Source organism: Mustela lutreola, chromosome X, assembly GCF_030435805.1.
Source record: "Mustela lutreola isolate mMusLut2 chromosome X, mMusLut2.pri, whole genome shotgun sequence".
NCBI lineage: Eukaryota > Metazoa > Chordata > Mammalia > Carnivora > Mustelidae > Mustela > Mustela lutreola.
In genome coordinates, this window is record NC_081308.1 from 58,953,461 (window position 1) to 58,980,751 (window position 27,291).

General features: G+C 37.6%; 2 protein-coding genes across 4 annotated transcripts in view; one reads left to right on the plus strand and one right to left on the minus strand.

The window, feature by feature from the left end:
- LOC131820973 (hephaestin-like) overlaps positions 1–8,110 on the minus strand; it is a 46,332-nt gene extending 38,222 nt beyond the window's left edge. Inside the window, exons 1-3 of the mRNA XM_059156801.1 lie at positions 8,096–8,110; positions 5,306–5,496; positions 3,732–3,976 (exon numbers count right to left, since the gene is read on the minus strand). Of these exons, the coding sequence (XP_059012784.1) occupies positions 3,732–3,976; positions 5,306–5,496; positions 8,096–8,110 (451 nt within the window). The remainder of the gene's footprint in view (positions 1–3,731; positions 3,977–5,305; positions 5,497–8,095) is intronic.
- Positions 8,111–9,518: 1,408 nt separating this feature from the next.
- Positions 9,519–27,291, plus strand: part of LOC131821769 (hephaestin) — a 145,025-nt gene continuing 127,252 nt past the window's right edge. The window contains exons 1-2 of one of the 3 annotated variants that reach the window (XM_059158072.1): positions 9,519–9,676; positions 18,471–18,673. In XM_059158072.1, coding sequence (XP_059014055.1) covers positions 18,498–18,673 — 176 coding nt within the window. In that variant the 5' untranslated portion in view covers positions 9,519–9,676; positions 18,471–18,497. Of the gene's footprint in view, positions 9,765–18,005; positions 18,344–18,470; positions 18,674–27,291 lie in introns of those variants that run through there. The other 2 variants (XM_059158073.1, XM_059158074.1) reach the window with 2 other exon arrangements.

Here is a 27,291-nt window from a genome sequence, read left to right on the forward strand (position 1 = left end):
AGCACATCAATAAAAGAAAGAACAAGAACCATATGATACTCTCAATAGATGCTGAAAAAGCATTTGACAAAGTGCAGCATCCCTTCCTGATCAAAACTCTTCAAAGTGTAGGGATAGAGGGCACATACCTCAATATCATCAAAGCCATCTATGAAAAACCCACCGCAAATATCATTCTCAATGGAGAAAAACTGAAAGCTTTTCCGCTAAGGTCAGGAACACGGCAGGGATGTCCATTATAACCACTGGTATTCAACATAGTACTAGAGGTCCTAGCCTCAGCAATCAGACAACAAAAGGAAATTAAAGGCATCCAAATCGGCAAAGAAGAAGTCACATTATCACTCTTTGCAGATGATATGATACTATATGTGGAAAACCCAAAAGACTCAACTCCAAAACTGCTAGAACTTATACAGGAATTCAGTAAAGTGTCAGGATATAAAATCAATGCACAGAAATCAGTTGCATTTCTCTACACCAACAGCAAGACAGAAGAAAGAGATATTAAGGAGTTAATCCCATTTACAATTGCATCCAAAACCATAAGATACCTAGGAATAAACCTAACCAAAGAGACACAGAATCTATACTCAGAAAACTATAAAGTAATCATGAAAGAAATTGAGGAAGACACAAAGAAATGGAAAAATGTTCCATGCTCCTGGATTGGAAGAATAAATATTGTGAAAATGTCTATGCTACCTAAAGCAATCTACACATTTAATGCAATTCCTATCAAAGTACCATCCATCTTTTTCAAAGAAATGGAACAAATAATGCTAAAATTTATATGGAACCAGAAAAGACCTCGAATAGCCAAAGGGATATTAAAAAAGAAAGCCAACGTTGGTGGCATCACAATTCCGGACTTCAAGCTCTATTACAAAGCTGCCATCATCAAGACAGCATGGTACTGGCCCAAAAACAGACACATAGATCAATGGAACAGAATAGAGAGCCCAGAAATAGACCCTCAACTCTATGGTCAACTAATCTTCGACAAAGCAGGAAAGAATGTCCAATGGAAAAAAGACAGCCTCTTCAATAAATGGTGCTGGGAAAATTGGACAGCCACATGCAGAAAAATGAAATTGGACCATTTCCTTACACCACACACAAAAATAGACTCAAAATGGATGAAGGACCTCAATGTGCGAAAGGAATCCATCAAAATCCTTGAGGAGAACACGGGCAGCAACCTCTTCGACCTCTGCCGCAGCAACATCTTCCTAGGAACAACGCAAAAGGCAAGGGAAGCAAGGGAAACAATGAACTATTGGGATTCATCAAGATCAAAAGCTTTTGCACAGCAAAGGAAACAGTTAACAAAATCAAAAGACAACTGACAGAATGGGAGAAGATATTTGCAAACGACATATCAGATAAAGGACTAGTGTCCAGAATCTATAAAGAACTTAGCAAACTCAACACCCAAAGAACAAATAATCCAATCAAGAAATGGGTAGAGGACATGAACAGACATTTCTGCAAAGAAGACATCCAGATGGCCAACAGACACATGAAAAAGTGCTCCATATCACTCGGCATCAGGGAAATACAAATCAAAACCACAATGAGATATCACCTCACACCAATCAGAATGGCTAAAATCAACAAGTCAGGAAATGACAGATGCTGGCGAGGATGCAGATAAAGGGGAACCCTCCTACACTGTTGGTGGGAATGCAAGCTGGTGCAGCCACTCTGGAAAACAGCATGGAGGTTCCTCAAAATGTTGAAAATAGAACTGCCCTATGACCCAGCAATTGCACTATTGGGTATTTACCCTAAAGATACAAATGTAGTGATCCAAAGGGACACATGCACCCGAATGTTTATAGCAGCAATGTCCACAATAGCCAAACTATGGAAAGAACCTAGATGTCCATCAACAGATGAATGGATCAAGAAGATGTGGTATATATACACAATGGAATACTATGCAGCCATCAAAAGAAATGAAATCTTGCCATTTGCGACAACATGGATGGAACTAGAGCGTATCATGCTTAGCGAAATAAGTCAAGCAGAGAAAGACAACTATCATATGATCTCCCTGATATGAGGAAGTGGTGATGCAACATGGGGGCTTAAGTGGGTAGGAGAAGAATCAATGAAACAAGATGGGATTGGGAGGGAGACAAACCATAAGTGACTCTTAATCTCACAAAACAAACTGAGGGTTGCTGGGGGGAGGGGGTTTGGGAGAAGGGGGTGGGATTATGGACATTGGGGAGGGTATGTGCTTTGGTGAGTGCTGTGAAGTGTGTAAACCTGGCGATTCACAGACCTGTACCCCTGGGGATAAAAATATATGTTAAAAAAAAAGATTATATATATATATATATATATATATATATATATACACACACACACACACACACACACACACACATATATATATATATAATGTTCAGTTAGCCACATTAGTTTTTGATGTAGTGTCCAATGATTCATTAGTAATGTATAATGCCCAGTGCACATCACAACCCGAGCCATCCTTAATATCCATCACCCTGTAATCTAAAGCCAAATTAAGTTCCTCCTAACATTAAAAATAGAACTACTCTATGATCCAGCAATTACACCAATAGGTATTTACCCTCTAAAATACAAAATACCAATTTGGAGGGGCTACCAACACCCCTATGTTTATGACATGATTTACAATAGCCAAATTATGGAAGCAAGCTAAGTGTCTATCCATTGATGAACGGATAAGGGTAAGGTGTATATATATACAATGGAATATAATTTAGTCATACAAAAGAATGAAATATTGCCATTTGCAAAGACGTGAGTGGAGCTAGAGAGTATTATGTTAAGCAAAATATGTCAGTCAGAGAAAGAAAAATACCATATAATTTCACTTACATGTAGAATTTAAGACATAGATCAAATGAGCAAATGGGAAAAATAAAGACAAACCAAGAAATAGCTATAAACCTCTTAGCTACAGGGAACAAACTGACGATTACCAGAGGGGAGGTGGGTAGGGAGATGTGTGAAATAGGTGATAAAAATTGAGGAGGGAACTTGTGATAAGCACCAGTTGAGGTATGGAATTGTTGAATCACTGTATTGTTTTTCTGAAACTAATACAACACTATACGTTAACTATAGTAGACTTTAAATTAAAAAACATGAAACCAACTTAATAATCAGTTGGTCCACTTACCCTTTTTATGGAGGATAAAATAGGAAAACTAACTTGTCCAAGGCTATACAGGAATTAGTGGGCCGGTCAAAACCTGGATTCCCTTCATACATTAGTCACTCACTGTTGTGTCATTATTATAGGCCACTGGGTGTGAGATACATATTAGTAAACTGCTCTTAAGAAAAAGAAATGGACCTTTCAGAAGACACGATACTGGAATAGTGTCCCTTTATATTCACAGCACACTCTCTTCTTTCCAAAGAACAGCCAATTATTTTATGGAAATGTCATTCAAGTAATTCTTCATGATAAAAGACAGATTGAATCTCCATATACCTAATGAAAAATACGAGGCCCAGAGAGGGGAAGTGGCTTGTCCAGAACCACAACATATGAACAGCAGAAGTGATAACATTAGTTATCAGTTTTTCTGGGAATGACCCTGCCACCTCAGATCAATAAAGAGGAAAAAAGTCTATTTTCATTCCTAGCTCCTCTCTCTTAAATGTTAGTAAAAGAAATGCAGTATCTATTGTGAAAGGGAGAAAGAAAGGGTGGTCTGATTTACCTTCTGAGTCCTTTTCATAGAAAACGCCATGGGGGTGTATGGTGTAGGGGCGAGAGGCAAAATTCTTCAGGTGGATAAGGATGACATCTCCCACCTCAGCCTGCAACACTGGTCCCAAGAAACCCAACCAAGCTGGCTGGACCATTTCATCCATGTATGTGCCATCTCTGTATTCCTTGTAAATGGTTTTCTTGTAACTGCTCCCTATGCGGTTCTTGTCAGAATTTAGGAAGCTGGAAGCTACTCTGGGAAGGAAGAAGAGAAAGACTCATAATTTTGCCACCATCTTTAAACCTCTGGAGAGTTCTTTTCCAGAAGAAGCTGGCTAAAAATGACGATTTTTGTTTAAAGCAAAACAAGAGAAAACGAGATTGTACTGACCAAAACACAGAAGGTTAGAGTCTAACTTTTAGACAATGGGAAGCATTAAATTAAGGCACATAAAATTGGGGCACCTGGGTGGCTTAGTCAGTTAAGTGCCTGCCTTTGGCTTGGGTCGTGATCCCAGGGTCCTGAGATTGACCCTTGTATTGGGCTCCCTGCTCAGTGGGGAGTCTGCTTCTCCCTCTCCCTCTGCACCTTCCCCTGCTTGTGTGTGTCTTTCAATATCTCAAATAAATAAAGTAAAAACTGTAAGAAAAAACATATAAAATGCTAATATTTGACCACTTTTAACCTCCAAAAAAATCAATTTCACACAGTTCAACCTAATATATAGTAATGGGGAAACAATAAAATATGGACTGAATCTTTTTAAGTGATTAAATCCCAGTCTATATGGCCTGTCTTTGCATCATCTTGCTATATATGTGAGATCTTATAGTATAGTTGTTAAGGTCACAAATGTTAGAGCTCGGATGACGTGATTAAATGCCCATATTGTTACTTAAAAATCTGTGGGAATTTGAACCAGTTACTCAACTACTTTAAGCACAATTTCCCCATCTGTAAAATGGACATAATCATAGTACCAAGTTCAGACACAATAATGATGACTAAAAAAAATTAAAATATATAAAGAGCTTAGGACACAGTGCCTGAAAAACAGTAAAAGCTTAATAGATGTTAACTATTATTTCAAATATTGGGGTTAGGGAGGGGGAGAAGCAAGATGGCAGAGGAGTAGGAGACCTAAATTTTGTCTGGTCTCAGAAATTCAGTTAGACAGCTATCAAACCATTCTGAACACCTACAAATTCAATGGGAGATCAAAGAAAAGAATAGAAGCAATTCTATGAACAGGAAAGCATCTGCTTTCTAGAAGGAAGGACCTGTGGAAAAGTGAATCTGAGGCAATATACTGAATGATAAACTATGGTTGGGGAGGGGCCGGGTCTTGGCAAATGGTAAATCAGCAGAGCACAAAATCAGAAGTTTTAGAAGTGAGTTCCACTGAGGGACATTGCTCCAGAGGCTAATCAGGGGGTGAAGCCCTCGCTGGGACAGTTGGTCTCAGGGTCAGCAGGGTCACAGAAAGACGAGGGGTGCCTGAGTATGGCAAACAGCCAAGTCTTGGAGTGGGGAAGCCAGCTGCAGTGATGGAGCTGAGGAGTGGGCACTCAGCTCAGGATTACCTTAAACCATTATATGAGGCACCTTCAGACCACTCTTCAAGAAGGGACCCCACAAGTGGCAGATACAGGGAGACCCCTCTCCCTTCTCCACCAGGAGGGGCAGTGCAGGAGCACACTGCAGGAATCTGCTGGGATTGGAGATTCCAAGTGGGACCATATGCCAGAGATAGAAACACTTGGTCACAGGCTGGCTGACCACAGAGTGTGGTGAGAGCACAGGGATACAAGAGTGATTGTTTTTCCCTGAGGATGCACTGAGGAGTAGGACCTTGAGCTCTTGGCTCCTCTGGCTCAGAGATTGGGAGGCTGCCATCTTCATTCTTGTCCTCCAAAGCTATACAGAAAGCATTCGGGGAACAAAATCTACTGAGAGCAAACTTGAGCAAATTGTTTAGTCTGGCCCCTGGCAAAGGAAGTGCAATTCTGCATTGTGCAAAAATATTTGACAGCCACTGCAATGCCCCCCCCCATAATATCAGCAAAAACATCCAGCTAAGACCAAATTTACTGATCAATGAAAACCGCAAAACACCAGTGGTAGGGGAATACAGTTACATAGAACTTATGTGTCCCCCCACCCCATAATTCTTTTGTCTTTCAAAGCTAAATTTTTAAAATTTTCCTTATTTTTTCCTTTTTCTATTTTTTCCTCATTCCTATTTTAACTTATTTTAAACATTTTATCATATCAATGCCTTTTAAAAATGTTTTTTAATTTTTATTTTTATAGCCACATTCTATCCCTTCATTGTATTTAACCTTATTTTTATATACATGTAAGATTTTCTTTCTTTAAAATTCTGGGATAGTTTCTTCCAACAGCCAAAAATATTCCCAAAATCTAGAATATGGCTTTGTTTTAATGTCCAGCCTAATCTCATTCTCATTTAGATTGTATTTATTCATTTGACAGACAGAGATCACAAGTAGGCAGAGAGAGAGGAAGAAGCACCCTCCCCACTGAAGAGAGAGCCTGATGTGGGGCTCGATCCCAGGACCCTGGAATCATGACCTAAGATGAAGGCAGAGGCTTTAACCCACTGAGCCATCCAGGCACCCCGACATTCTCATTTTTTTAAATCAACCAACTTGTCAATTCTTTTTCAAAAATCTTTTTTTAAAATTTTCATCTTTTGAGTCATAGTCTATCCTTTCATTAATTTTACACATACATACATATGTGTATGTACATGTATATGTTTACCCTTACACATATATATATGTATACATATAAATATATATATAAGTTTTTCCTTCTTTAAAATTATGGGAGGCAGTTTCTTCTAACAGATCAAAATTAACCCCAAATCAAGTGTGTGGCTCTGCTCTATTAACCAGCCTACATATATATATAATATATATATATATATATATATATATATATATATTATATATATATTTTTTCCTTTCTTCTTTCCCCAGGTTTGGGTCCCTTCTGATTTGGTAAATATATTTTTTCTGAGGTCGTTGTTGTTACCCTTTTAAAACTTTGCTCTCTCATTCATCTATTCTTGTCTGGACAAAATAACAAGGCTGGAAAACTCACCGAAAACAAAACAAAACAGAACAGAAAAACGAAGAGGCAGTATCGACAGCAGGGGACCTAATTGATACAGATATTAGTAAGATGTCAGAACTAGAGTCCAGAATGATGATTATAAAGATACTATCTGGGCTTGAAAAAAGCATAGAATATTCAAGGGAATCCCATTCTGGAAAAATAAAAGCGATTTGGGGAGAAATAAAAGAAAAAAAATACAACCAAGTAGAAATCAAAAAAGTTATTAATGAGGTGCAATAAAAAACTGAGGCTCCTACTGCTAGTATAAATGAGGCAGAAGAGAGAATTAGTGATACCAAATGATGGAGAATAAGGAATCTGAGAAAAAGAGAGTGAAACAACTACTCTATCAGGCAGGGAGAAATTGAGAGATAAGTGATGCCATAAGAAAAAAAAATATATTAGAATAATTGGGATCCCAGAAGAAGAAGAAGAAAGGGAGGGGAAAGAAGGTATATTGAAGAAATTATAGCAGAGAATTTCCCTAATTTGGGGAAGGAAGCAAGCATCAAAATCCGGGAGGCACAGTGAGCCCCCTCAAAATCAATAAACATAGGTCAACACTTCATCATCCAATAGTAAAGCTTACAAGTCTCAGAGACAAAGAGAAAATCCTGAAAGCACCTCGGGAAAAGAGACCTATAAACTACAAAGGTAGAAATATTAGATTGACAGCAGACCTATCCACAGACACCTGGCAGGCCAGAAAGGATTGGCATGATATATTCAAAGCACCAAACAAGAAAAATGTTGGGTCAAGAATACTATATTCAGCTAGGCTGTCATTGAAAATAGAAGGAGAGGTAAAAAGCTTCCAGGCCAAACACAATCTAAAAGAATTTGCCAACACCAAACCAGCCTTACTTGGATATTAACTTCTTATTGGATATATCATTTGTAAATATATTTTCCTAATCAGCAGGTTGCTTTTGTGTTTTGAAACTTAAATGACTTTTTAAAAAATATTTTATTTATTTATTTTCCAGAGAGAGAGAGAGAGAGAGATCACAAGTAGGCTGAGAGGCAGGCAGAGAGAGAGGGGGAAGCAGGCTCCCTGCTGAACAGAATGCCTGATGCAGGGCTTGATCCTAGGACCCCAAGGTCACTACCTGAGCCAAAGGCAGAGGCTTCACCCACTGAACCACCTAGGTGCCCCGAGACTTAAAGGACTTTTAAGTACATTCTGGTCTTGTGCTTCTCAAATGTGCCTTTAGAGTGAGAAAGATTACTTGCTGGTGCTCCATGGCTAACCACCTTGTCTGAGGGGGCAGCCATACAAATGGGCAGGTCCCTAAATTGCCTTAGCCTGCCCATTTTCTTTCTCTTATTCCCACTAGGAAATCTCCACCTTCACCTTCTATAGATAGTGAGGGCTTATTATAACATTCTTTCTAGGGAAATAATTTTTTTCAAAAAATAATTTTGAAAAATGGTAACTCTAAATCAACTTCTGCATTTTATAGGTAAAGTAATTGAGTCCCATAAAGGCAAAATGACTTGTCCAAGATTATCTATGTTTTCTTTAGTAATATAACTAGAACCAAGATCCTTGAAATATTCTTTTTTTTTTTGCATGAATTAGTACAACTTGTTTTCTAAGAATAAGAAAGGAAAATTTAGATTAATTTCTTTATTAAAATTTGAAATGATAACTTATTTTCTGGAATTTACTTTTTGTCAAACTTTGTGTTAAATAGTTCATATGATTAATTTTATTCCACTTTTCATAAAAGCCCTATTAACAGATACTATAATATCAACTTTACAGAGGTATAACTGAGGCTTAGAAAGATTTAATGATTTTTCCAATGTCATAGACTCAGGAAGTTGTTGAGTTGGGATTTGTATCCAGGATGTCTGATTCTAGTTTCTGTGCTCTTAATAAGCTGCCATGTTGCATGTTTTTATATTGCAAATCAGTCTACAGCATGAGTATTCCAACTATAGCTTGTGGGGCAAATCTGTCCTGCTCCTTGTTTTTAAAATTAACTATTACTTGTTCATAGATATACCTAATGTGCTGTAATGGGCCATTTTAATAGTTATAACAGAGAAAGGCTATATGTTCTCCAAATAAAATATTTACTAACTTTTCCCTTACTGAACTAGTTAACCAACTGCTGTTCTACAGGTGTTGACTTATACATTCTTTAGGTGACCCCTGAGGAAAGGTTCCAGAATTGCACCCAGGATTTGTAGACATAGGCACTGTGTGCCCTCACAGTGAATTGCTGAATGACTAATATAAGCTCAGAAACCTAGTCTTGTTGGCCTCCTGCTGCCTTCACTGTGTTGACTTAAGTGTGTCTATATGATCTGTTTCTTGTTGTATTTTATGAGTCAGAACAGAGGCCTTATCCCCTCCACTCCCTGTCATAAATGTCTTAGAGCCTGGACTTGGATCTCAGCTTAATGGGTTTGTTCACCACCTTCCCCTTGTAACTTCAAGGTCTACATATGTGCCAAGTAGGGGAAGAGGTAGATAACCCCAAGGGCTGCTATGGCCTGATTCAGCTTGCTTTGATCACTAATCTTTTCTGAGTGAACTGTAACTTGTGACTCCTCCCTTTTCCCTTCTGATTGCTTCTACTTGGCTAAGCCTGGGGTGCAGTCTGTGGGGTAAGCTTCTAAGTTTATAGGCACCCTTAAGTACCTTCACTGGTTTATGACCCATACTTTGTCCCATCAGCTCAGTCTTTGAAAGTTCTCCTCTTTGGACCCTGATCCAGACACTTCAAATCCAGGAGAGAAAAATGTGTTGAGCCTGCCTAGAGAACAGCATTTGCTTCTAGCCAAGATCTCATCACAAAGTAAGGATATTAGGTGGTATAACCACCATCATATCTGTCTCCTTCTAATACCTGGGTCTCGTGGGTAGATGCAGTCCTTTCCAAAGAGGTATGGAACTTTACCTTTTCTCCACAAATTACTCTGTACCTATTCTTTCCTTATACTTTGCTTTTTTGAAACCTTTCTTTTCTACTCTTAATGTAAAAAGTATGTTATCTTCATAGAATCCCAGATCTATAAATTTATAGAGTTGGGAGGGTCCATATCTAATTCAAGGTCTTCTTTGTACAAACAGAGAAACTGAGGCCAGGAGAAAAGAAGAGTCTGAACCAAGGCCACATGGTTGATTACCGCCAGAGCAAACCAGGCCTGGAACCTAGGTGATCTGACTTAGGCTAGTCATTTTTCATTACCCTCTTTCTGGTAAGAATAAGGATGGCCTTAGATTTAAAAAAAAAAATAATCCGGACTCACATTTTCTCCTGAATTTTAGGGCCCATTTGCTTTTTTACGGTATTTTTTAATAAATTTAATATTTCCAATTTTTCTGGGTTTTCGTAGGTTTTAGGATATTGATCTCTGTTAATCCAGACTATATTTTAGCTACATTTGTTCTCCTTGAGGGAAAATGTTGGTAATACAGTCCTGGGTTTTCACTCTAGGAATTGCTAGAAATGGGAGAGGTGGAGTTAATGTACATTAAAAAAAAATTCTAACCGTGACTGGTGCACAGCAGGCACATAATTTTGAAGTCACTTTCTTCATCTCAAAAAAGTTATCTTGTTTCTCCCCTTAGCAACACAGCATGATAATGTGGTGGCTAAAAGTCTAGAGGGGCCCAGTAAAATTCCCCTTCTCTTTTAACTTCCTAACAATGTGACCTTGTACATGTTACCTTCTTTCTCAGAGCCTGGTTTTCTTCAGCTGTAAAATAAGAATTAGAGTAATTGTTTCACAAGATGATTATGAGACTTAAAGAATGCTTGTAAAGTAGTTATCATAGGGCCTGGCATGTATAAAGCTCTTCATTTTACTACCAGTTTCATTTTTTTTTTTCTATTATCAAGCAACCATGCCTTAGAATAACAGGCAGGGCTTACAACTGTGTTTCACAGCAGAAGGAAAAAATTTGGTGGGTGTGGGGGCCCTTTGCACATCTAATAAGTCTTCCAAAAGACCCCATTTCTTTTTTTAACATCTTAATTTAATTTTGTTTTTCTCAGTGTTCCAAGATGCACTGATTGTGCACCACACCCAGTGCTCCATGCAATACATTCCCTCCTTAATACTCACCGCCAGGCTCACCCATCCCCTCACCCCCTCCCTTCCAAAACCCTTAATTTGTTTCTCAGAGTCCAGTCTCTCATTCTTCATCTTACTCTCTGAATTCCCCCAGTTCTCTTTTCCTTTATTTCTCTTAATGCCCTCCATGTTATTAGAGGGCTGATGGAATTTGACCGTGAGCTTTGTTCGCACTGACAGTGCATTCTCCTCCCCCTTTCAGCAAAGACCAACTATCAAGCTTTGATAAGAAAAATGCAGCCCACCCTCTTGTAATTCCTCCTGAGATCCTAACTGGGATGTGTTAAAACACCCAGATACGATCAAAGAACCATCCCAGGTTTTGTACCCAACTGGGCCAAGCAAGACATTCCAAAAGTTTACTTTTGTGGGGAAAAAAAGCACCCAGCATTGCCCTCTCTTCTATTCATTTCACTACAGTAACACCGGCCAAATTGGAACCTTGGGCTTATTTATGAGAGAGGATCTGTAACTCAGGATACTGACCGAGCAGGGCTGGCCAACTCATACCAGGGGCTGCAGTTTAGCATCACTGGGCTGCTGACATAAATATAGAAGGGTTTACCCTAGCAAAGGTAAGCTTTGTTTCCTCTCTTTCCAAATCCTACCTCACTTTCCTTTCTTTGCAAAAACCTTTATTTGGCTGGGTTTAGGGGACTCCTAGGTCACTGGGAAAGTCAGTGTCAAAGAGGGTGGAGGAAGCTTGGCTGGGTGGGCAGGAAAGTTAAAGTGAACAAGAGGCTCCTTTCATTTCTCTCACCAAAATTACCAGGACCACACTGGCGTGACTGCTTTAGTGATAGTCACAGAGTTTTATAAAATAGTTAATTTTCTTGTTGAAATAATGTACTCATTTTCTGCTTCACAAATTGAGGAGTTTATCTAGGTGATAGATCTTCGCACTACATAAATGGGAACCTCAAACACTTAAAAACAACCACTTGGTTTTTATATTTTAAGATCCGAATTGGTGTAGAATAAGCCAATAAATGATAGCTAAACCAAACTATCAGTTTTAAATCAAAATTGTTACTCATGTTTAGTGTCTAAATAGCAGAAATATTTTAGAAAACATGGGTTCATCTTCTGGCTTTGCCAGTAACTGGCTGCTTGACTTTGAGCAAATCCCTTTACCTCTCTGACCTCAGTTTTCTATATGTCACATGAAGGGATTGATAAAAGTTGGTTTCTGAAAGTCTTTATAGATATATGAATCTATAACACATTTGAGCTTTTTACTAAGCATCTATTGTATTCCAAGCTCTTTGCTAGGAACTCAAATCCATGATTTTGTTTTAACTTTGAAACAGTCTTGTGAAATAAATACTCCCATTTTTGGATGAGAAAACTAAGGCTCAGGTAGGTAAAGGTGATTTGTTGAAAGGTCACATAGCAATTACAGGAAAGAAGAAGGATTTGCATCCAGGTCATCTAATTTAAAATTAGTTTACTTTCTATGATACTGCAACTGAGGTATGAGGAAATAAAGCAGTCTTATTACCAGAAACACCAATATGCAGTGGAATCATATTGTCCCAGGAATGGTATTGTGGTGACACACTGGACATTATTGCCAGGCTGGGGAATCAGAAATCTTAGGGTCTAGTACTGGCTTGCAGGATTTCAGGTGAGTTTCTTCCTCTCTGGGCCTCAATTTTCCCATCTTTGGCATGCTAGGATACAGTAAAATGATTAAATAATAATATGAATTGTACTTGTACTATCTGGAACGCTTTGGGGCTTTTAACATTTTCTGCATTTTCCCTCCCAGAAAAGAAAAGCCGATACCTACTGAAGGTGAGAAAATCCCTATATGGAATCTATTTTTTTAAAGTTTTTACTCAACTTATAGTTAATTAACATACAATGTACTATTAGTTTCAGGTGTACAATATAGTGATCCAATGTTTCCATACAACATTGGTGCTCATCACAAGTGCACTCCTGAATCACTGTTACCTATTTAACCCTTCCCCACCTACCTCCCCTTTGTTAACCATCAGTTTGTTCTCTATAGTTGAGAATCTGTTTCTTGGTTTGCTCTGCACCGCCCCCCCCTCATTTCTTTCCTCTTTGCTTGTTTGTTTTGTTTTGAGTCACAGGGTGAAGAAAAAATATTAAAACATTAAGAAAACAGAGAATCAAAGGTCAATCTTGATGGAGAGTTCTATTAGAAGGGCTGTCAGGCTTAGAGAAAAACCTCTAAAATTAGCTCAGCACTCCTGTGTTCAGTTGAATGATCTTTTGTCTAGAAGAGCCTGTTCAGTCCAGTGTAGCCCAGCAGAGGAAGAAGGATGGAGGGAGAGAAAAGAACACTGTGGCATTAAGGGAACAACTTGCAAATCCTAGGAAAAACAGTAATGCAAATTCTTTTGGGCAATGGGGACCAGGCCCATGTGGCATTTTGATGACAGGAAGATGAGGTTAAGGAAGATGAGACTTGATTTGCTGCTAAATTTCTCCCTAAGGCTATTTTCAAGGGTATATAATTAAACTATGTCTAATTCCAAGTAGCCCTGAAATTCATTCACCCTTTCTCTCTTTCTCTCTTTTTCCATCTCCATCTCTCCCTCTCTCTGTTTCCACCTCTCCTACTTTGGGCACCTCTTCATTCTGTATTTCTTGTCTTTCCTTTCTTCTCTTTTCTACTTTTCTTTTCTTTCTCCCTCTCTCTTTCCTTCATTTCTTCCTTTTTCTTTCTTTCTTTCTTTCTTTCTTTCTTTCTTTCTTTCTTTCTTTCTTTCTTTTTCTTCTTCCTTTCTTCATTTCTTTTTCTGTCTTCTTTTGGCTTTCTCCCAGGACTCTTCCTTACCTTACATATTTCATTTTTTTTAACCTTTCCCTTTCATTTTTTCTCTTGAGTCTGGCCTTTCTTTAGGACTTCTTTCTCTGGATTCAGCTGAAAGAAAATATCCCTGCCCAAGTGAAAAGATTACATAAGGATTTACATACTTTAACTTATCAAATTTTCACAGCAAACTAATGAGGAACCCAAAGCAGAGACTATCTCTATTTAAGAGATCATTGCCATGCATGGCTCAGGATACAGATGACTTGCTCAGTGTCATACAACTAATACATGATGATTCCAGAAATAGAGCCTATTTTTCTCTAGGGTCTGAAGATTTTCAGTTTTTACCATTAAATATCCAGGTGATCCTTAAGGAATTCTATGGGTTTTCTTTTCTTCTGTTCTTATAGTGTATTGTAAAGCCAAATTAAAAATGACAATAACAACAATAATAGCAACAACAAATACAGCTTTGGGAAGAAAAAGAGGAAATCAGTAGAGACAAAGAAAACTTTTTTTTTTTTTCAGGTGACTATTAAATTCTCAATGCTATCTCATTCAACTACAACTGAAAACAGTATTCAAACCTGTCTATCTGACTCAAAAGTTCTGATATTTTTCATTATATCATGTTGTTTCCAAAGAGACTAATCTCAGCCAAATACATGTCCTGTATGCTTAACATGTGTTGCTGTGTGTGGGAAATTATGAGTGTGTACATGTTGTGCCTATATATAAAATGTTAAATCATAGTGATCCTGGTAAATTTCATTTCTAAACCTATTTCCATCTGTAATAGTAATAGCCACTAATACTTTTTGATCACTTACTTAGGCACTTGATCACTTACTTAAGTCCTATGCACTTATAGATTAATATTCATTTAATCTTCCAACTACTCTGCAATATAGCTAATAGTATTAATTCAATTTAAAAGGTGAAAAGACTATGTCTAGAGAAATGAAATAGTTTATCAAGTCACACAGGAAAAGTGGAGCTAGGATTGGTTTAGGTAGTCTGATTTCAAACCCTGTGTCCTGGATGTGAAACAGGGAAGACAATCCTTATCTTACAAAAGTTTGAGAATTTAAAAATGGCAGATATAAAAATCATACTATATAGTGGGAAGTGCTAGGCAAATGCTAGGTAGTATTTTTTATCAGGTTTTATTGTCTAGCTCTTTTGGTTATTAGTCACCACCTTTGGAAGGCAGCTATGCTCACCACTATACCACCAACGCTAGTCACCACCTTTGAATGGTTGCTCATTGTATGCTGAAGGTCTGTACTGGTTTATTTACAGAATATTTTCACATTTATTATGGAATTCTCTAATTGTGAAGCTCTTACCCAGGGCAGTTTTCTCTCTAGTTAAGTGAGTTTAAGGTATAACAACTTTTAAAAAACAATCTGAGGGGTTTGAATTGGAGGGTGGGTGGGAGGTTGGGGTACCACCTGGTGGGTATTATAGAGGGCACGGATTGCATGGACCACTGGGTGAAAAAATAATGAATACTGTTATGCCGAAAATAAATAAAAAATAAATAATAAGAAAAAAAGGTACAACAACTTTGCTGGCATCTTTCTGAAAGGGGAGTTTAAACGATGCCTAGGTTATATCCAAACTTTTATTGAACAAATGACACCCCTTTCCTGTCAAGTGTTCCAGGGCATTTGTGTTACTTATGTGGGACTATATTTAGACATATGTAAATGTACCTGTGTTTTATCAGTGAGTGGGAGTATTGGCAGACTGTGAGAGCTAAAAAGGATTCTTTGAGAGCTCTTTATGTAAAACATATTTTTGTAGTTCTGCATTTTTGCATTTCATTATATTCTCAAACACTCATGACCCCCAAAAGTTAAGAACTGTATAGGGCAGCTCCATTATATTATAGGTAGGGAAATTTGGGCTTAATAAAGTGAATTGCCAAGAATTACTCTTTGAAATCAGTGGCAAACTTGAACCAGAGTCAACTGGTGGGAAATTGTATGTTTGTGTCAGCTTATGGCACTCTAGTAGTAGCTGTTTATGGTATAACTACAGAGCCCCCATCACCATTTTTGGCAATAGATACACAAAGACCTCTAAGATATGACATACATCTTCAAAGAGTTTATAGTCCAATCTGATAAATAAAGACAGTTCATGAGCCAACTCACAGAATGGTAACACAAATATAAAGTCCAACTTAATGCAGTTGGGTGTTATAGAGAGTAAGTGGTCTATCAGAGGTCACTGTTATGGAGAGCCTACAAGGGGCTTTCTGGGGAAATTAGGATTTAAGTTAGCCCTTAGAGTAGAAATGTAGAACATATGGTTTGTCAGGAGAGAGTAGAGATAAATAAAGTGTAGTCAGGTGGGAGAAAGAGAAGGAAACCAGCAGTTACTTTGTTATGTTCTAAACATGAATCATACTGGGGCCCTTTCACGTAACTTTTCTAATTTACTTCTACAAGGTTAACATTATTATACATATTTTATAAGTAGGAAAACAAGTTTCGAGTGGTTATGTATTACCCAAGTCTACACAACTGGTCAGTGGGAGACCCAGGTTTTGGAAAGAAAAACCCAGGAGCAGGTCCTCCTCTATATCAAGTGTTTTCTGCCAAATGTCATATGGAGACTTGGAATTAACACTTGATCCATTGCTGTATGGGGAAGGTACTGAGATTTTGTAGGGGAGTCTATTGTTCTGTTTATTAACCAGGGTAAATATCTAGGTCTAGCCAGAGTAAATATCTGGGAATTTTCTATGTGAGTCTGTATATATTTTGATTTTCTATTCTTGATTAATCGTCATATTAATATATGTAAGTCTGTATATACCTTTGATTTTCTATTTTTGATTAATAGTCACTATCTCATATGTATAGGACTAGAATTCAGTGAAATTATTTATATAAACCACTGAACATTGTGTTTAGCATATAGTGATCTCTCAATGAATGGTAGCTTCGATATGTATTACCCTCATCATGAATGAGATTAACTAGGTGTATCTTTTGCTATATGAGTATATGTGTATTTCTAGAAGTGATTATAACAACATGTGGTTACATATTGCAGAGTGGATGGGACTTTCACAGATATATCTATGGCTATAAGTAGATGCATGTTCTCTGTGCTTATATGTATATGAGTATATTTTGTGGAAGGTGGTATAGTATGGTGATCGAGAACACGAGTTTGAAGTCATACTTTCTGGGCTCACAACTCAATTCTACTGATTGTTAATGAGGTGACCTTGGGCAAATTCCTTTACACTTCTGTCATGCAGTTTCTTCTTCTGTAATTTGGGGATAATAATGGCATATGTTTCATAGTGTGGTTGTGAGGATTAATGATTTAATCTATATAAAACTCATAGAATAGTATCTGGTTTGCCATTCACACACAATAATATTGATTTATTGTTGTTGTTATTAAAGTATAAGACTCTGTGTGACAGTGCGATTTTATGTGTGCATGCAAGTGTTTGCATTTCTGTTTTAGATAATACTGCATGCACTTATGTCTGCTTTTATATAAGACTGCATGAATTTATGTATTTGTGTATTTATATTATTGTCTATATTTCTGGTTTTGACCGTAGCTGTGTATGATTTGACTGAAGGCTTCATCCCAACCCCAAGAAGTCCAGCCTTTTGGCTGATGTACTGGATTGAAAGACTAGAGACTCAGTTCTGACTCTGACTCAGGAATTGTTCTAATAAAATGTGTTTGTGCATAGCAGAGAACATTTCTTCTAAGATGCTAACATTTCCCTCACATACTTTCACTTCTTTTGTTTCATTATTTACTTTTTTGAAGCATATTACAAATTCAGAAAAGTGCACAAATGCTAAATTCATAGCACAATATATTTTCACAAATGGAACACACCCATGTAGCCAGTATGTAGATCAATAAATATAGCATACCTACAAGCATTTATCCTCTTCTTTTCCCAGTCACTTATCTCTTCCTAAAGGGCAAACACTATCTTGGCTTCTAACAGCATAGATAAGTTTTATCTGATTTTGTACTTTACCTAAATGAAATCATACAGTATGTATATACTTTTGTTTGGTATCTGGTGTCTTATTTCTTTCTGCAATGTTATATTTGTGAGAGACATCTATTTTTTTTATTTGTAGTTGTAGTTTATTCATCATCATTGCTATATAGAATTCCACTGTATAAATAAAATACAGTTTACTCATTCATTCTAGTGTTCATTGACATTTTGGTTATTTCTTTTTTTAGGTCTATGAACATTCCAGTAAACGTTTTTTGGTGAATTCTCATTTGTTTTTAAACAATTCATAGAGGATGGAAAGTGGCAACAAAGGAAAAAGAGGTATAGGGAGAATTGGTGACTTGATTTAGGTGCCAGTGAGTGAGTCAGTGACCCAACCAAATTTCTGGTGCCCGTTTCCTAATTCTTGGGCCAGATTACATTCTTCCTTTTACACTGCTGAAGGGACTGTATCCAGATTTCTAATCTGAAAGAAGCGATGCATGATTATCACTATAAGTGGCCTTTCAACTTTGGTCTCCAAAGTCCAATATACACAGATCATTGAATGTTTCTTGAATTGAAAGAGATCAGGTAAGGGAGAGATTCTGAGCTAATTCTTTTTTTTTTTTTTTTTCTTTCTCAGGTAATTGGTTTGGCTCTTGCCTCTTCAGTTTTTCAGACACAGGCAAAGACCTTTGTTTTCTTTCTCTCTTAACAGCTATTCATCTGACAGATTCCCAGAATAATGTGGGCCATGGAACCAGGCCATCTCATCTGGACTCTGTTCTTGATGCAACCTTTGTGGCCCCATCCAACTGATGGGGCCACTCGAGTTTACTACTTGGCCATCCAGGATGTGCAGTGGAACTATGCTCCCAAGGGAAGGAACATCATCAGGAACCAGACTCTGGATGACGACACGTATGTGTAATCATTTGTGGATCCCTTGAGGTCAAGAGGTAGCCTTTTAAATATCTTTTACTCAGGGTGTGTTAGCAGCCAGCTCTTGATCTTCATGGCCATATAATCAGTGGTACATTTGCTGGTAAGAGTTATTTGACTCAGGAGACAGCAACCTACAAGGAGTCTTCTTTTCCACACTGAGGTGCCTCAGCGTTTTTAGGGTCTTAAATGATATTCCATATTCTCTTGATTTGAAAATGGTATCTACCATGCATTCAAAAAAAGAAAGAAACATGAAATATATACAATATTCATAAGATGTGTGTGTTGGAACTATGCTCCTATACTTTAGTGGAACTACATTGATATTGGATATGTGAAAATGTGAAAAAAAATGTGGTAAGCCTCAGAATCAAGGTAATAATAGTAGTAGCTATGAATTATGTAACAGTGTCTCTGCAACAGTCACCATACTAGAAATATACATGCTTTCTCTCACATAATTATCACAAAAGCTCGAGGAGGTGAGTATGAATATTCTCATCTTACAGATGAGAAAACAGATTCAAGGAGATCAAGAGCCTTGCCCAAGTCCTATAGCTAGTAAACAGAAGAACTGGAACTTAACTTGGACAATGCTAGTACTCTTCTCACCATTCTGCCTTTCAAAGATTCCATAAGATTAGTATTTCTTAATGTTTGAGCCTTGCTATGTTCTTCAAATATATGTTAAAAACTAATGTATTAAAGAATCTTTTGTGATCATGAATCACTTTACCTCCTCAAATCCTCAGAATTTTCCAAAGTTGAATATAATATCTAAAAGATCCCTAGTATGTATTAGAGTTAGAAAAGCAGCTACACTTTCTGTTTGTTTGTTTGTTTTTGACAAACCACCTACTTATCCATCTAGTTTTGGAGTAACACAGACTTATTTATTAGAGGTGTCCTTTAGGGATAACTTTATTAAGTCCCATCCCCAATTTTATTATTTTATGTATTTCTGTGTTTATTTCCCTCACTATAGCACATACCCTTCCCAATGAGCATCACCCAGTGACTCCATCCCTCCAACCCCCTTCCCCTCCAGCAACCCTCAGTTTGTTTCCTGAGATTAAGAGTCTCTTATGGTTTTCTCACTCCCTGATCACATCTTATTTCATTATTCCCTCCCTTCCACATGACCCCCCACACTGCCTCTCAAATTCCTCATATCACTGATATCATATGATAATTGTCTCTCTCTGATTGACTTATTTTGCTTAGCACAATACCCTATAGCTCCATCCACATCATTGCAAATGGCAAGATTCTGTTTTGTTTTTTGATGGCTGCATAGTATTCCATTGCATGCATCTATATGACATCTCATATAAAGGGCTATATGAATCTATATGCATGCAATGGAATTATATATATATATACATGCATCTATATGCATGCAATGGAAATATATATATATATATATATATATATATATATATATATACCACATACATACCACATCTTCTTTATCCATTCATCTGTTGATGGACATCTAGGCCCTTCCTACAGCTTGGCTATTGTGGACATTGCTGCTATAAACATGGCAGTGCTCCTGCCCCTTCAGATCACTACATTTGTATCTTTAGGGTAAATATCCAGTAGTGCAATTGCTGGGTCATAGGGTAGCTCTATTTTCAACTACTTGAGGAAACTCCATACTGCTTTCCAGAGTGGTTGCACCAGTTGCATTCCCACCAACAGTGTAGGAGGTTTCCCCTTTCTCTGCATCCTCACCAATGCCTGTCATTTCCTGACTGGTTAATTTTACCCATTCTGACTGGTGTGAGGCGGTATCTCACCGGGGTTTTGATTTGTATTTCCCTGATGCTGAGTGATGTTGAGCATTTCTTAATGTGCCTGTCGGCCAACTGCATGCCTTTGCAGAAATGTCTGTTCCTGTCTTCTGACCATTTCTTGATCAGATTATTTGTTCTTTGGGTGTTGAGTTTGATAAGTTCTTTATAGATTTTTGGATACTAGCCCTTTATATGAGATGTCATTTGCAAATATCTTCTCCCATTCTGTCAGTTGTATTTTGGTTTTGTTGGCTGTTTCCTTTGCTGTGCAAAAGCTTTTGATTTTGATTAAGTCCGCATAGTTCATTTTAGTGCTTGCTTCCCTTGCCTTTGGTGATGTTTCTGGAAGAAGTAGCTGCAGCTGAGGTTGAAGAGGTTGCTGCCTGTGTTCTCCTCAAGGATTTTCATGGATTCCTGTCTCACGTTGAGGTCTTCCATCCATTTTGAGTCTATTTTTGTGTGTGCTGTAAAGAAATAGTCCAGTTTCATTCTTCTGCATGTGGCTGTCCAATTTTCCCAACCCATTTGCCCATTTGTTCAAGAGACCATCGTTTTTCCATTGGACATTCTTTTCTGCTTTGTCGAAGATTAGTAGACCATAGATCTGAAGGTCCATTTCTGGGCTCTCTATTCTGTTCCCTTGATCTAATCTATATGTCTGTTTTTGTGCCAGTGCCATACTTTCTTGATGATGACAGCTTTGTAATAGAGCTTGAAGTCTGGAATTGTGATGCCACCAGCTTTGCTTTTCTTTTTCAACATTCCTTTGCCTATTTGGGGTCTTATCTGGTTCCATATAAATTTTAGGATTATTTGGTTCATTTCTTGGGGAAAAAGTTGATGGCATTTTGGGAGGGATTGTTTTAAATGTGCAGATTGCTCTAGGTAGCATAGACATTTCCACAACATTTGTTCTTTCAATCCATGATCATGGAACGTTTTTCCATTTCTTTGTGTCTTCTTCCATTTCTGTCATGAGTACTCTGTAGTTTTCAGAGTACAGATTCTTTGCTTCTTTGGTAAGATTTATTCTTAGGTATCTTATGGCCTTGGGTTCAAGTGTAAATGGGATCAACACCTTAATTTCTCTTTCTTCTGTCTTGTTGGAGTATAGAAATGCAACCGATTTCTGTGCATTGCTTTTTATATCCTGACACTTTACTGAATTCCTGTATGAGTTCTAGCAGTTTTAGGGTGGAGTCTTTTGGGTTTTCCACATAAAGTATCATATCATCTGCAAAGAGTAGAGTTTGGCTTCTTCTTTGCTGATCATATGTCTTTTATTTCATTTTGCTGTCTGATCACTGAGGCTATGACTTCTAGTATTATGTTGAATAACAGTGGTGATAGTGGACAGCCCTGCCATGTTCCTGACCTTAGGGGAAAAGCTCTCAGGTTTTCCCCATTCAGAATGATATTCACTGTGGGTTTTTCATATAGATGGCTTTTATGCTATTGAGGTATGTATCCTCTATCCCTGCACCATGAAGAGTTTTGTTCAAGGAAGGATGCTGTACTTCATCAAGTTTTTTTTTTTTTTTCAGCATCTATTGAGAATACCATATGGTTCTTGTTTTTTCTTTTATTAATGTACTGTGCAACATTGATTGATTTGCAGATGTTGAACCAACATTGCAGCCCAGGAATAAATCCCACTTGGTCATGGTGAATAATCCTTTCAGTGTTCAGTTGAATCCTACTGGCTAGTATTTTGGTGAGAATTTTTGCATCCATGTTCATCAGGGATATTCATCTGTAATTCTCCTTTTTCATGGGGTCTTTGTCTGGTTTTGGGATCAAGGTAATGCTGACCTCATAAAATGAGTTTGGAAGTTTTCCTTCCATATCTATTTTTTTGGAAGAGTTTTAGAAGACTAGGTATTCTTCCGTAAATGTTTGGTAGAATTCCCCTGGGAAGCCGTCTGGCCCTGGGCTCTTGTTTCTTGGGAGATTTTTGATGACTGCTTCAATCTCCTTATTGGTTATAGGTCGGTCCAGGTTTTATATTTCTTCCTGGTTCAGTTTTGGTATTTATATGTCTCTAGGAATGCATCCATTTCTTCCATATTGTCAAATTTTCTGGCATATAGTTGCTCATAATATGTTCTTATAATTGCTTGTATTTCTTTGGTGTTGGTTGTGGTCTCTCCTCTTTCATTCATGATTTTATTTATTTGAGTCCTTTCTGTTATCTTTTTGATAAATCTGGCCAGGGGGTTGTCAATATTATTAATTCTTTCAATGAACTCAGCTCCTAGATTCATTGCTCTCCTCGATTGTTCTTTTGGTTTCTATTTCCTTGATTTCTGCTCTCATCTTTATAATTTCTATTCTACTGATGGGTTTAGGCTTTGTTTACTGTTCTTTCTCCAGCTCTTTTATGTATAGGGTTAGGTTGTGTATTTGAGACCTTCTTGGTTTGCTGAGAAAGGCTTTCATGGCTATATACTTTCCTCCCAGGACCGCCTTTCCTGCATCCCAAAGGCTTTGAACAGTCGTGTTTTCATTTTCACTTGTTTCCATGAATTTTTTTTCAATTCTTCTTTAATTTCCTGGTTGACCCATTCATTCTTCAGTTGGATGCCCTTTAGCCTCCATGTATTTGAGTTCTTTCCAACTTTCCTCTTGTGGTTCAGCTCTAGTTTCAAAGCACTGTGGTCCAAAAATATGCAGGGAGTGATCCCAGTCTTTTGGTACCAGTTGAGACCTGATTTGTGACCCAGGATGTGCTCTCTTCCAGAGAATGTTCCATGCGCACTAGAGAAGAACGTGTATTCTGTTGTTTTAGGATGGAATGTTCTGAATATATCTGTGATGTCCATCTGTTCCAATGTATCATATAAAGCCTTTATTTCCTTTTTGATCTTTTGCTTGGATGATATGTCCATTTCAGTGAGGGGGTGTTAATGTCCCCTACTATTATTGTATTATTGTCAATGTGTTACTTTGATTTTGTTATTAATTGGTTTATATAATTGGTTTCTCCCATGTTAATGGCATAAATATTTAAAACTGTTAGATCTTCTTGTTGGGCACACCCTTTAGGTATGATATGATGTCCTTCCTCATCTCTTATTATAGTATTTGGTTTAAAAATCTAGCTTGTCTGGTATAAGGTTTGCCACCTCAAGTTTCTTTTGATGTCCATTAGCATGGTATATTGTTTTCCATTCCCTCACTTTAAATCTGGAGGTGTCTTTGGGTCTAAAATGAGTTTCTTGTAGAAAGGATATGGATGGGTCTTGCTAGTTTTGTTTTGTTTTAATCCATTCTGATACCTTGTGTCTTTTGATTGGGACATTTAACCCATTTACATTCAGGGTAACTATTGAAAGATATGAAATTAGTGACACTATATTGCCAGTAATGTGACTGTATATTGTCTCTATTCCTTTCTGGTCTGTTACTTTTAGGCTCTCTCCTTGCTTAGAGGATCCCCTTCAATATCTCCTGTAAGGCTGGTTTGGTGTTGGCAAATTCTTTTATATTGTGTTTGGCCTGGAAGCTTTTTACCTCTCCTTCTATTTTCAATGACAGCCTAGCTGAATATAGTATTCTTGACCCAACATTTTTCTTGTTTGGTGCTTTGAATATATCATGCCAATCCTTTCTGGCCTGCCAGGTGTCTGTGGATAGGTCTGCTGTCAATCTAATATTTCTACCTTTGTAGTTTATAGGTCTCTTTTCCCGAGGTGCTTTCAGGATTTTCTCTTTGTCTCTGAGACTTGTAAGCTTTACTATTGGATGATGAAGTGTTGACCTATGTTTATTGATTTTGAGGGGGCTCACTGTGCCTCCCGGATTTTGATGCTTGCTTCCTTCCCCAAATTAGGGAAATTCTCTGCTATAATTTCTTCAATATACCTTCTTTCCCCTCCCTTTCTTCTTCTTCTTCTGGGATCCCAATTATTCTAATACATTTGTTTTTTCTTATGGCATCACTTATCTCTCAATTTCTCCCTGCCTGATAGAGTAGTTGTTTCACTCTCTTTTTCTCAGATTCCTTATTCTCCATCATTTGGTATCACTAATTCTCTCTTCTGCCTCATTTATACTAGCAGTAGGAGCCTCAGTTTTTTATTGCACCTCATTAATAACTTTTTTGATTTCTACTTGGTTGTATTTTTTTTCTTTTATTTCTCCCCAAATCGCTTTTATTTTTCCAGAATGGGATTCCCTTGAATATTCTATGCTTTTTTCAAGCCCAGATAGTATCTTTATAATCATCATTCTGGACTCTAGTTCTGACATCTTACTAATATCTGTATCAATTAGGTCCCCTGCTGTCGATACTGCCTCTTCGTTTTTCTGTTCTGTTTTGTTTTGTTTTCGGTGAGTTTTCCAGCCTTGTTATTTTGTCCAGACAAGAATAGATGAATGAGAGAGCAAAGTTTTAAAAGGGTAACAACAACGACCTCAGAAAAATATATATTTACCAAATAAGATGGGACCCAAACCTGGGGAAAGAAGAAAGGAAAAAAAAATATATATATATATATATATATATATATATATATATATATATATATATATGTAGGCTGGTTAATAGAACAGAGCCACACACTTGATTTGGGTTAATTTTGATCTGTTGGAAGAATCTGCCTCCCATAATTTTAAAGAAGGAAAAACTTATATATATTTATATGTATACATATATATGTGCAAGGGTAAACATATACGTGTACATACACATATGTATGTTATGTTTAAAATTGATGAAAGGATAGACTATGACTCAAAAGATGAAAATTAAAAAAACGATTTTTGAAAAGGAATTGATAAGTTGGTTGATTTAAAAAAATGAGAATGTTGGTGTGCCTGGATTGCTCAGTGGGTTAAAACCTCTGCCTTCAGCTTAGGTCATGATTCCAGGGTCCTGGGATCGAGCCCCACATCAGGCTCTCTCTTCAGTGGGGAGCGTGCTTCCTTCTCTCTCTCTGCCTACTTGTGATCTCTGTCTGTCAAATGAATAAATACTATATATATATATATATATATATATATATATATATTTTTTTTTTTTTTTAATGAGAATGTGATTAGGCTGGACATTAGAACAAAGCCATATGCTAGATTTCAGGAATATTTCTGGCTGTTGGAAGAAACTATCCCAAAATTTTAAAGAAAGAAAATCTTACATGTATATAAAAATAAGGTTAAATACAATGAAGGGATAGAATGTGACTATAAAAATGAAAATTAAAAAACAAATTTTTAAAAGGCATTGATATGATAAAATGGTTAAAATAGGAATGAGGAAAAAATAGACAAAGGAAAAATGAGGAAAATTTTAAAAATTTAGCTTTGAAAGACAAAAGAATTATGGGGTGGGGGGACACATAAGTTCTATGTAACTGTATTCCCCAACCACTGGTGTTTTGCGGTTTTCATTGATCAGTAAATTTGGTCTTAGCTGGATGTTTTTGCTGATATTATGGGGGGGGGCATTGCAGTGGCTGTCAAATATTTTTGCACAATGCGGAATTGCACTTCCCTTGCCAGGGGCCAGACTAAACAATTTGCTCAAGTTTGCTCTCAGTAGATTTTGTTCCCCGAATGCTTTCTGTATAGCTTTGGAGGACAAGAATGAAGATGGCAGCCTCCCAATCTCTGAGCCAGAGGAGCCAAGAGCTCAAGGTCCTACTCCTCAGTGCATCCTCAGGGAAAAACAATCACTCTTGTATCCCTGTGCTCTCACCACACTCTGTGGTCAGCCAGCCTGTGACCAAGTGTTTCTATCTCTGGCATATGGTCCCACTAGGAATCTCCAATCCCAGCAGATTCCTGCAGTGTGCTCCTGCACTGCCCCTCCTGGTGGAGAAGGGAGAGGAGTCTCCCAGTATCTTCCACTTGTGGGGTCCCTTCTTGAAGAGTGGTCTGAAGGTGCCTCATATAATGGTTTAAGGTAATCCTGAGCTGAGTGCCCACTCCTCAGCTCCATCACTGCAGCTGGCTTCCCCACTTCAAGACTTGGGTGTTTGCCATACTCAGGCACCCCTCGTCTTTCTGTGACCCTGCAGATCCTGAGACCAACAGTCCCAGTGAGGGCTTCACCCCCTGATTAACCTCTGGAGCAATGTCCCTCAGTGGAACTCACTTCTAAAACTTCTGATTTTGTGCTCTGCTGATTTACCATTTGCCAGGACCTGGCCCCTCCCCAACCATGGTCTATCATTCAGTATATTGCCTCAGATTCACTTTTCCACAGGTCCTTCCTTCCAGAAAGCAGATGCTTTCCTGTTCATAGAATTGCTTCTATTCTTTTCTTTGATCTCCCGTTGAATTTGTAGGTGTTCAGAATGGTTTGATAACTGTCTAACTGAATTTCTGAGACCAGACAAAATTTAGGTCTCCTACTCCTCTGCCATCTTGCTCCTCCCCCTCCCTATCCCCAATATTTTGAAATAACAGTTAACATCTCTTAAGCTTTTACTGTTTTTCAGGCACTGTGTCCTAAGCTCTTCATATATTTTAATTTTTTTAGTCATCATTATTGTGTCTGAACTTGGTACTATGATTATGTCCATTTTACAGATGGGGAAATTGTGCTTAAAGTAGTTAAGTAACTGGTTCAAATTCCCACAGATTTTTAGGTAACAATATGGGCATTTAATCACGTCATCCGAGCTCTAACATTTGTGACCTTAACAGCTATATCATAAGATCTCATATATATAGCAAGATGATGCAAAGTCAGGCCATATAGACTTGGATTTAATCACTTAAAAAGAGTCAGTTCATATTTGATTTTTTCCCCATTACTATATATTAGGTTGAACTGTGTGAAATTGATTT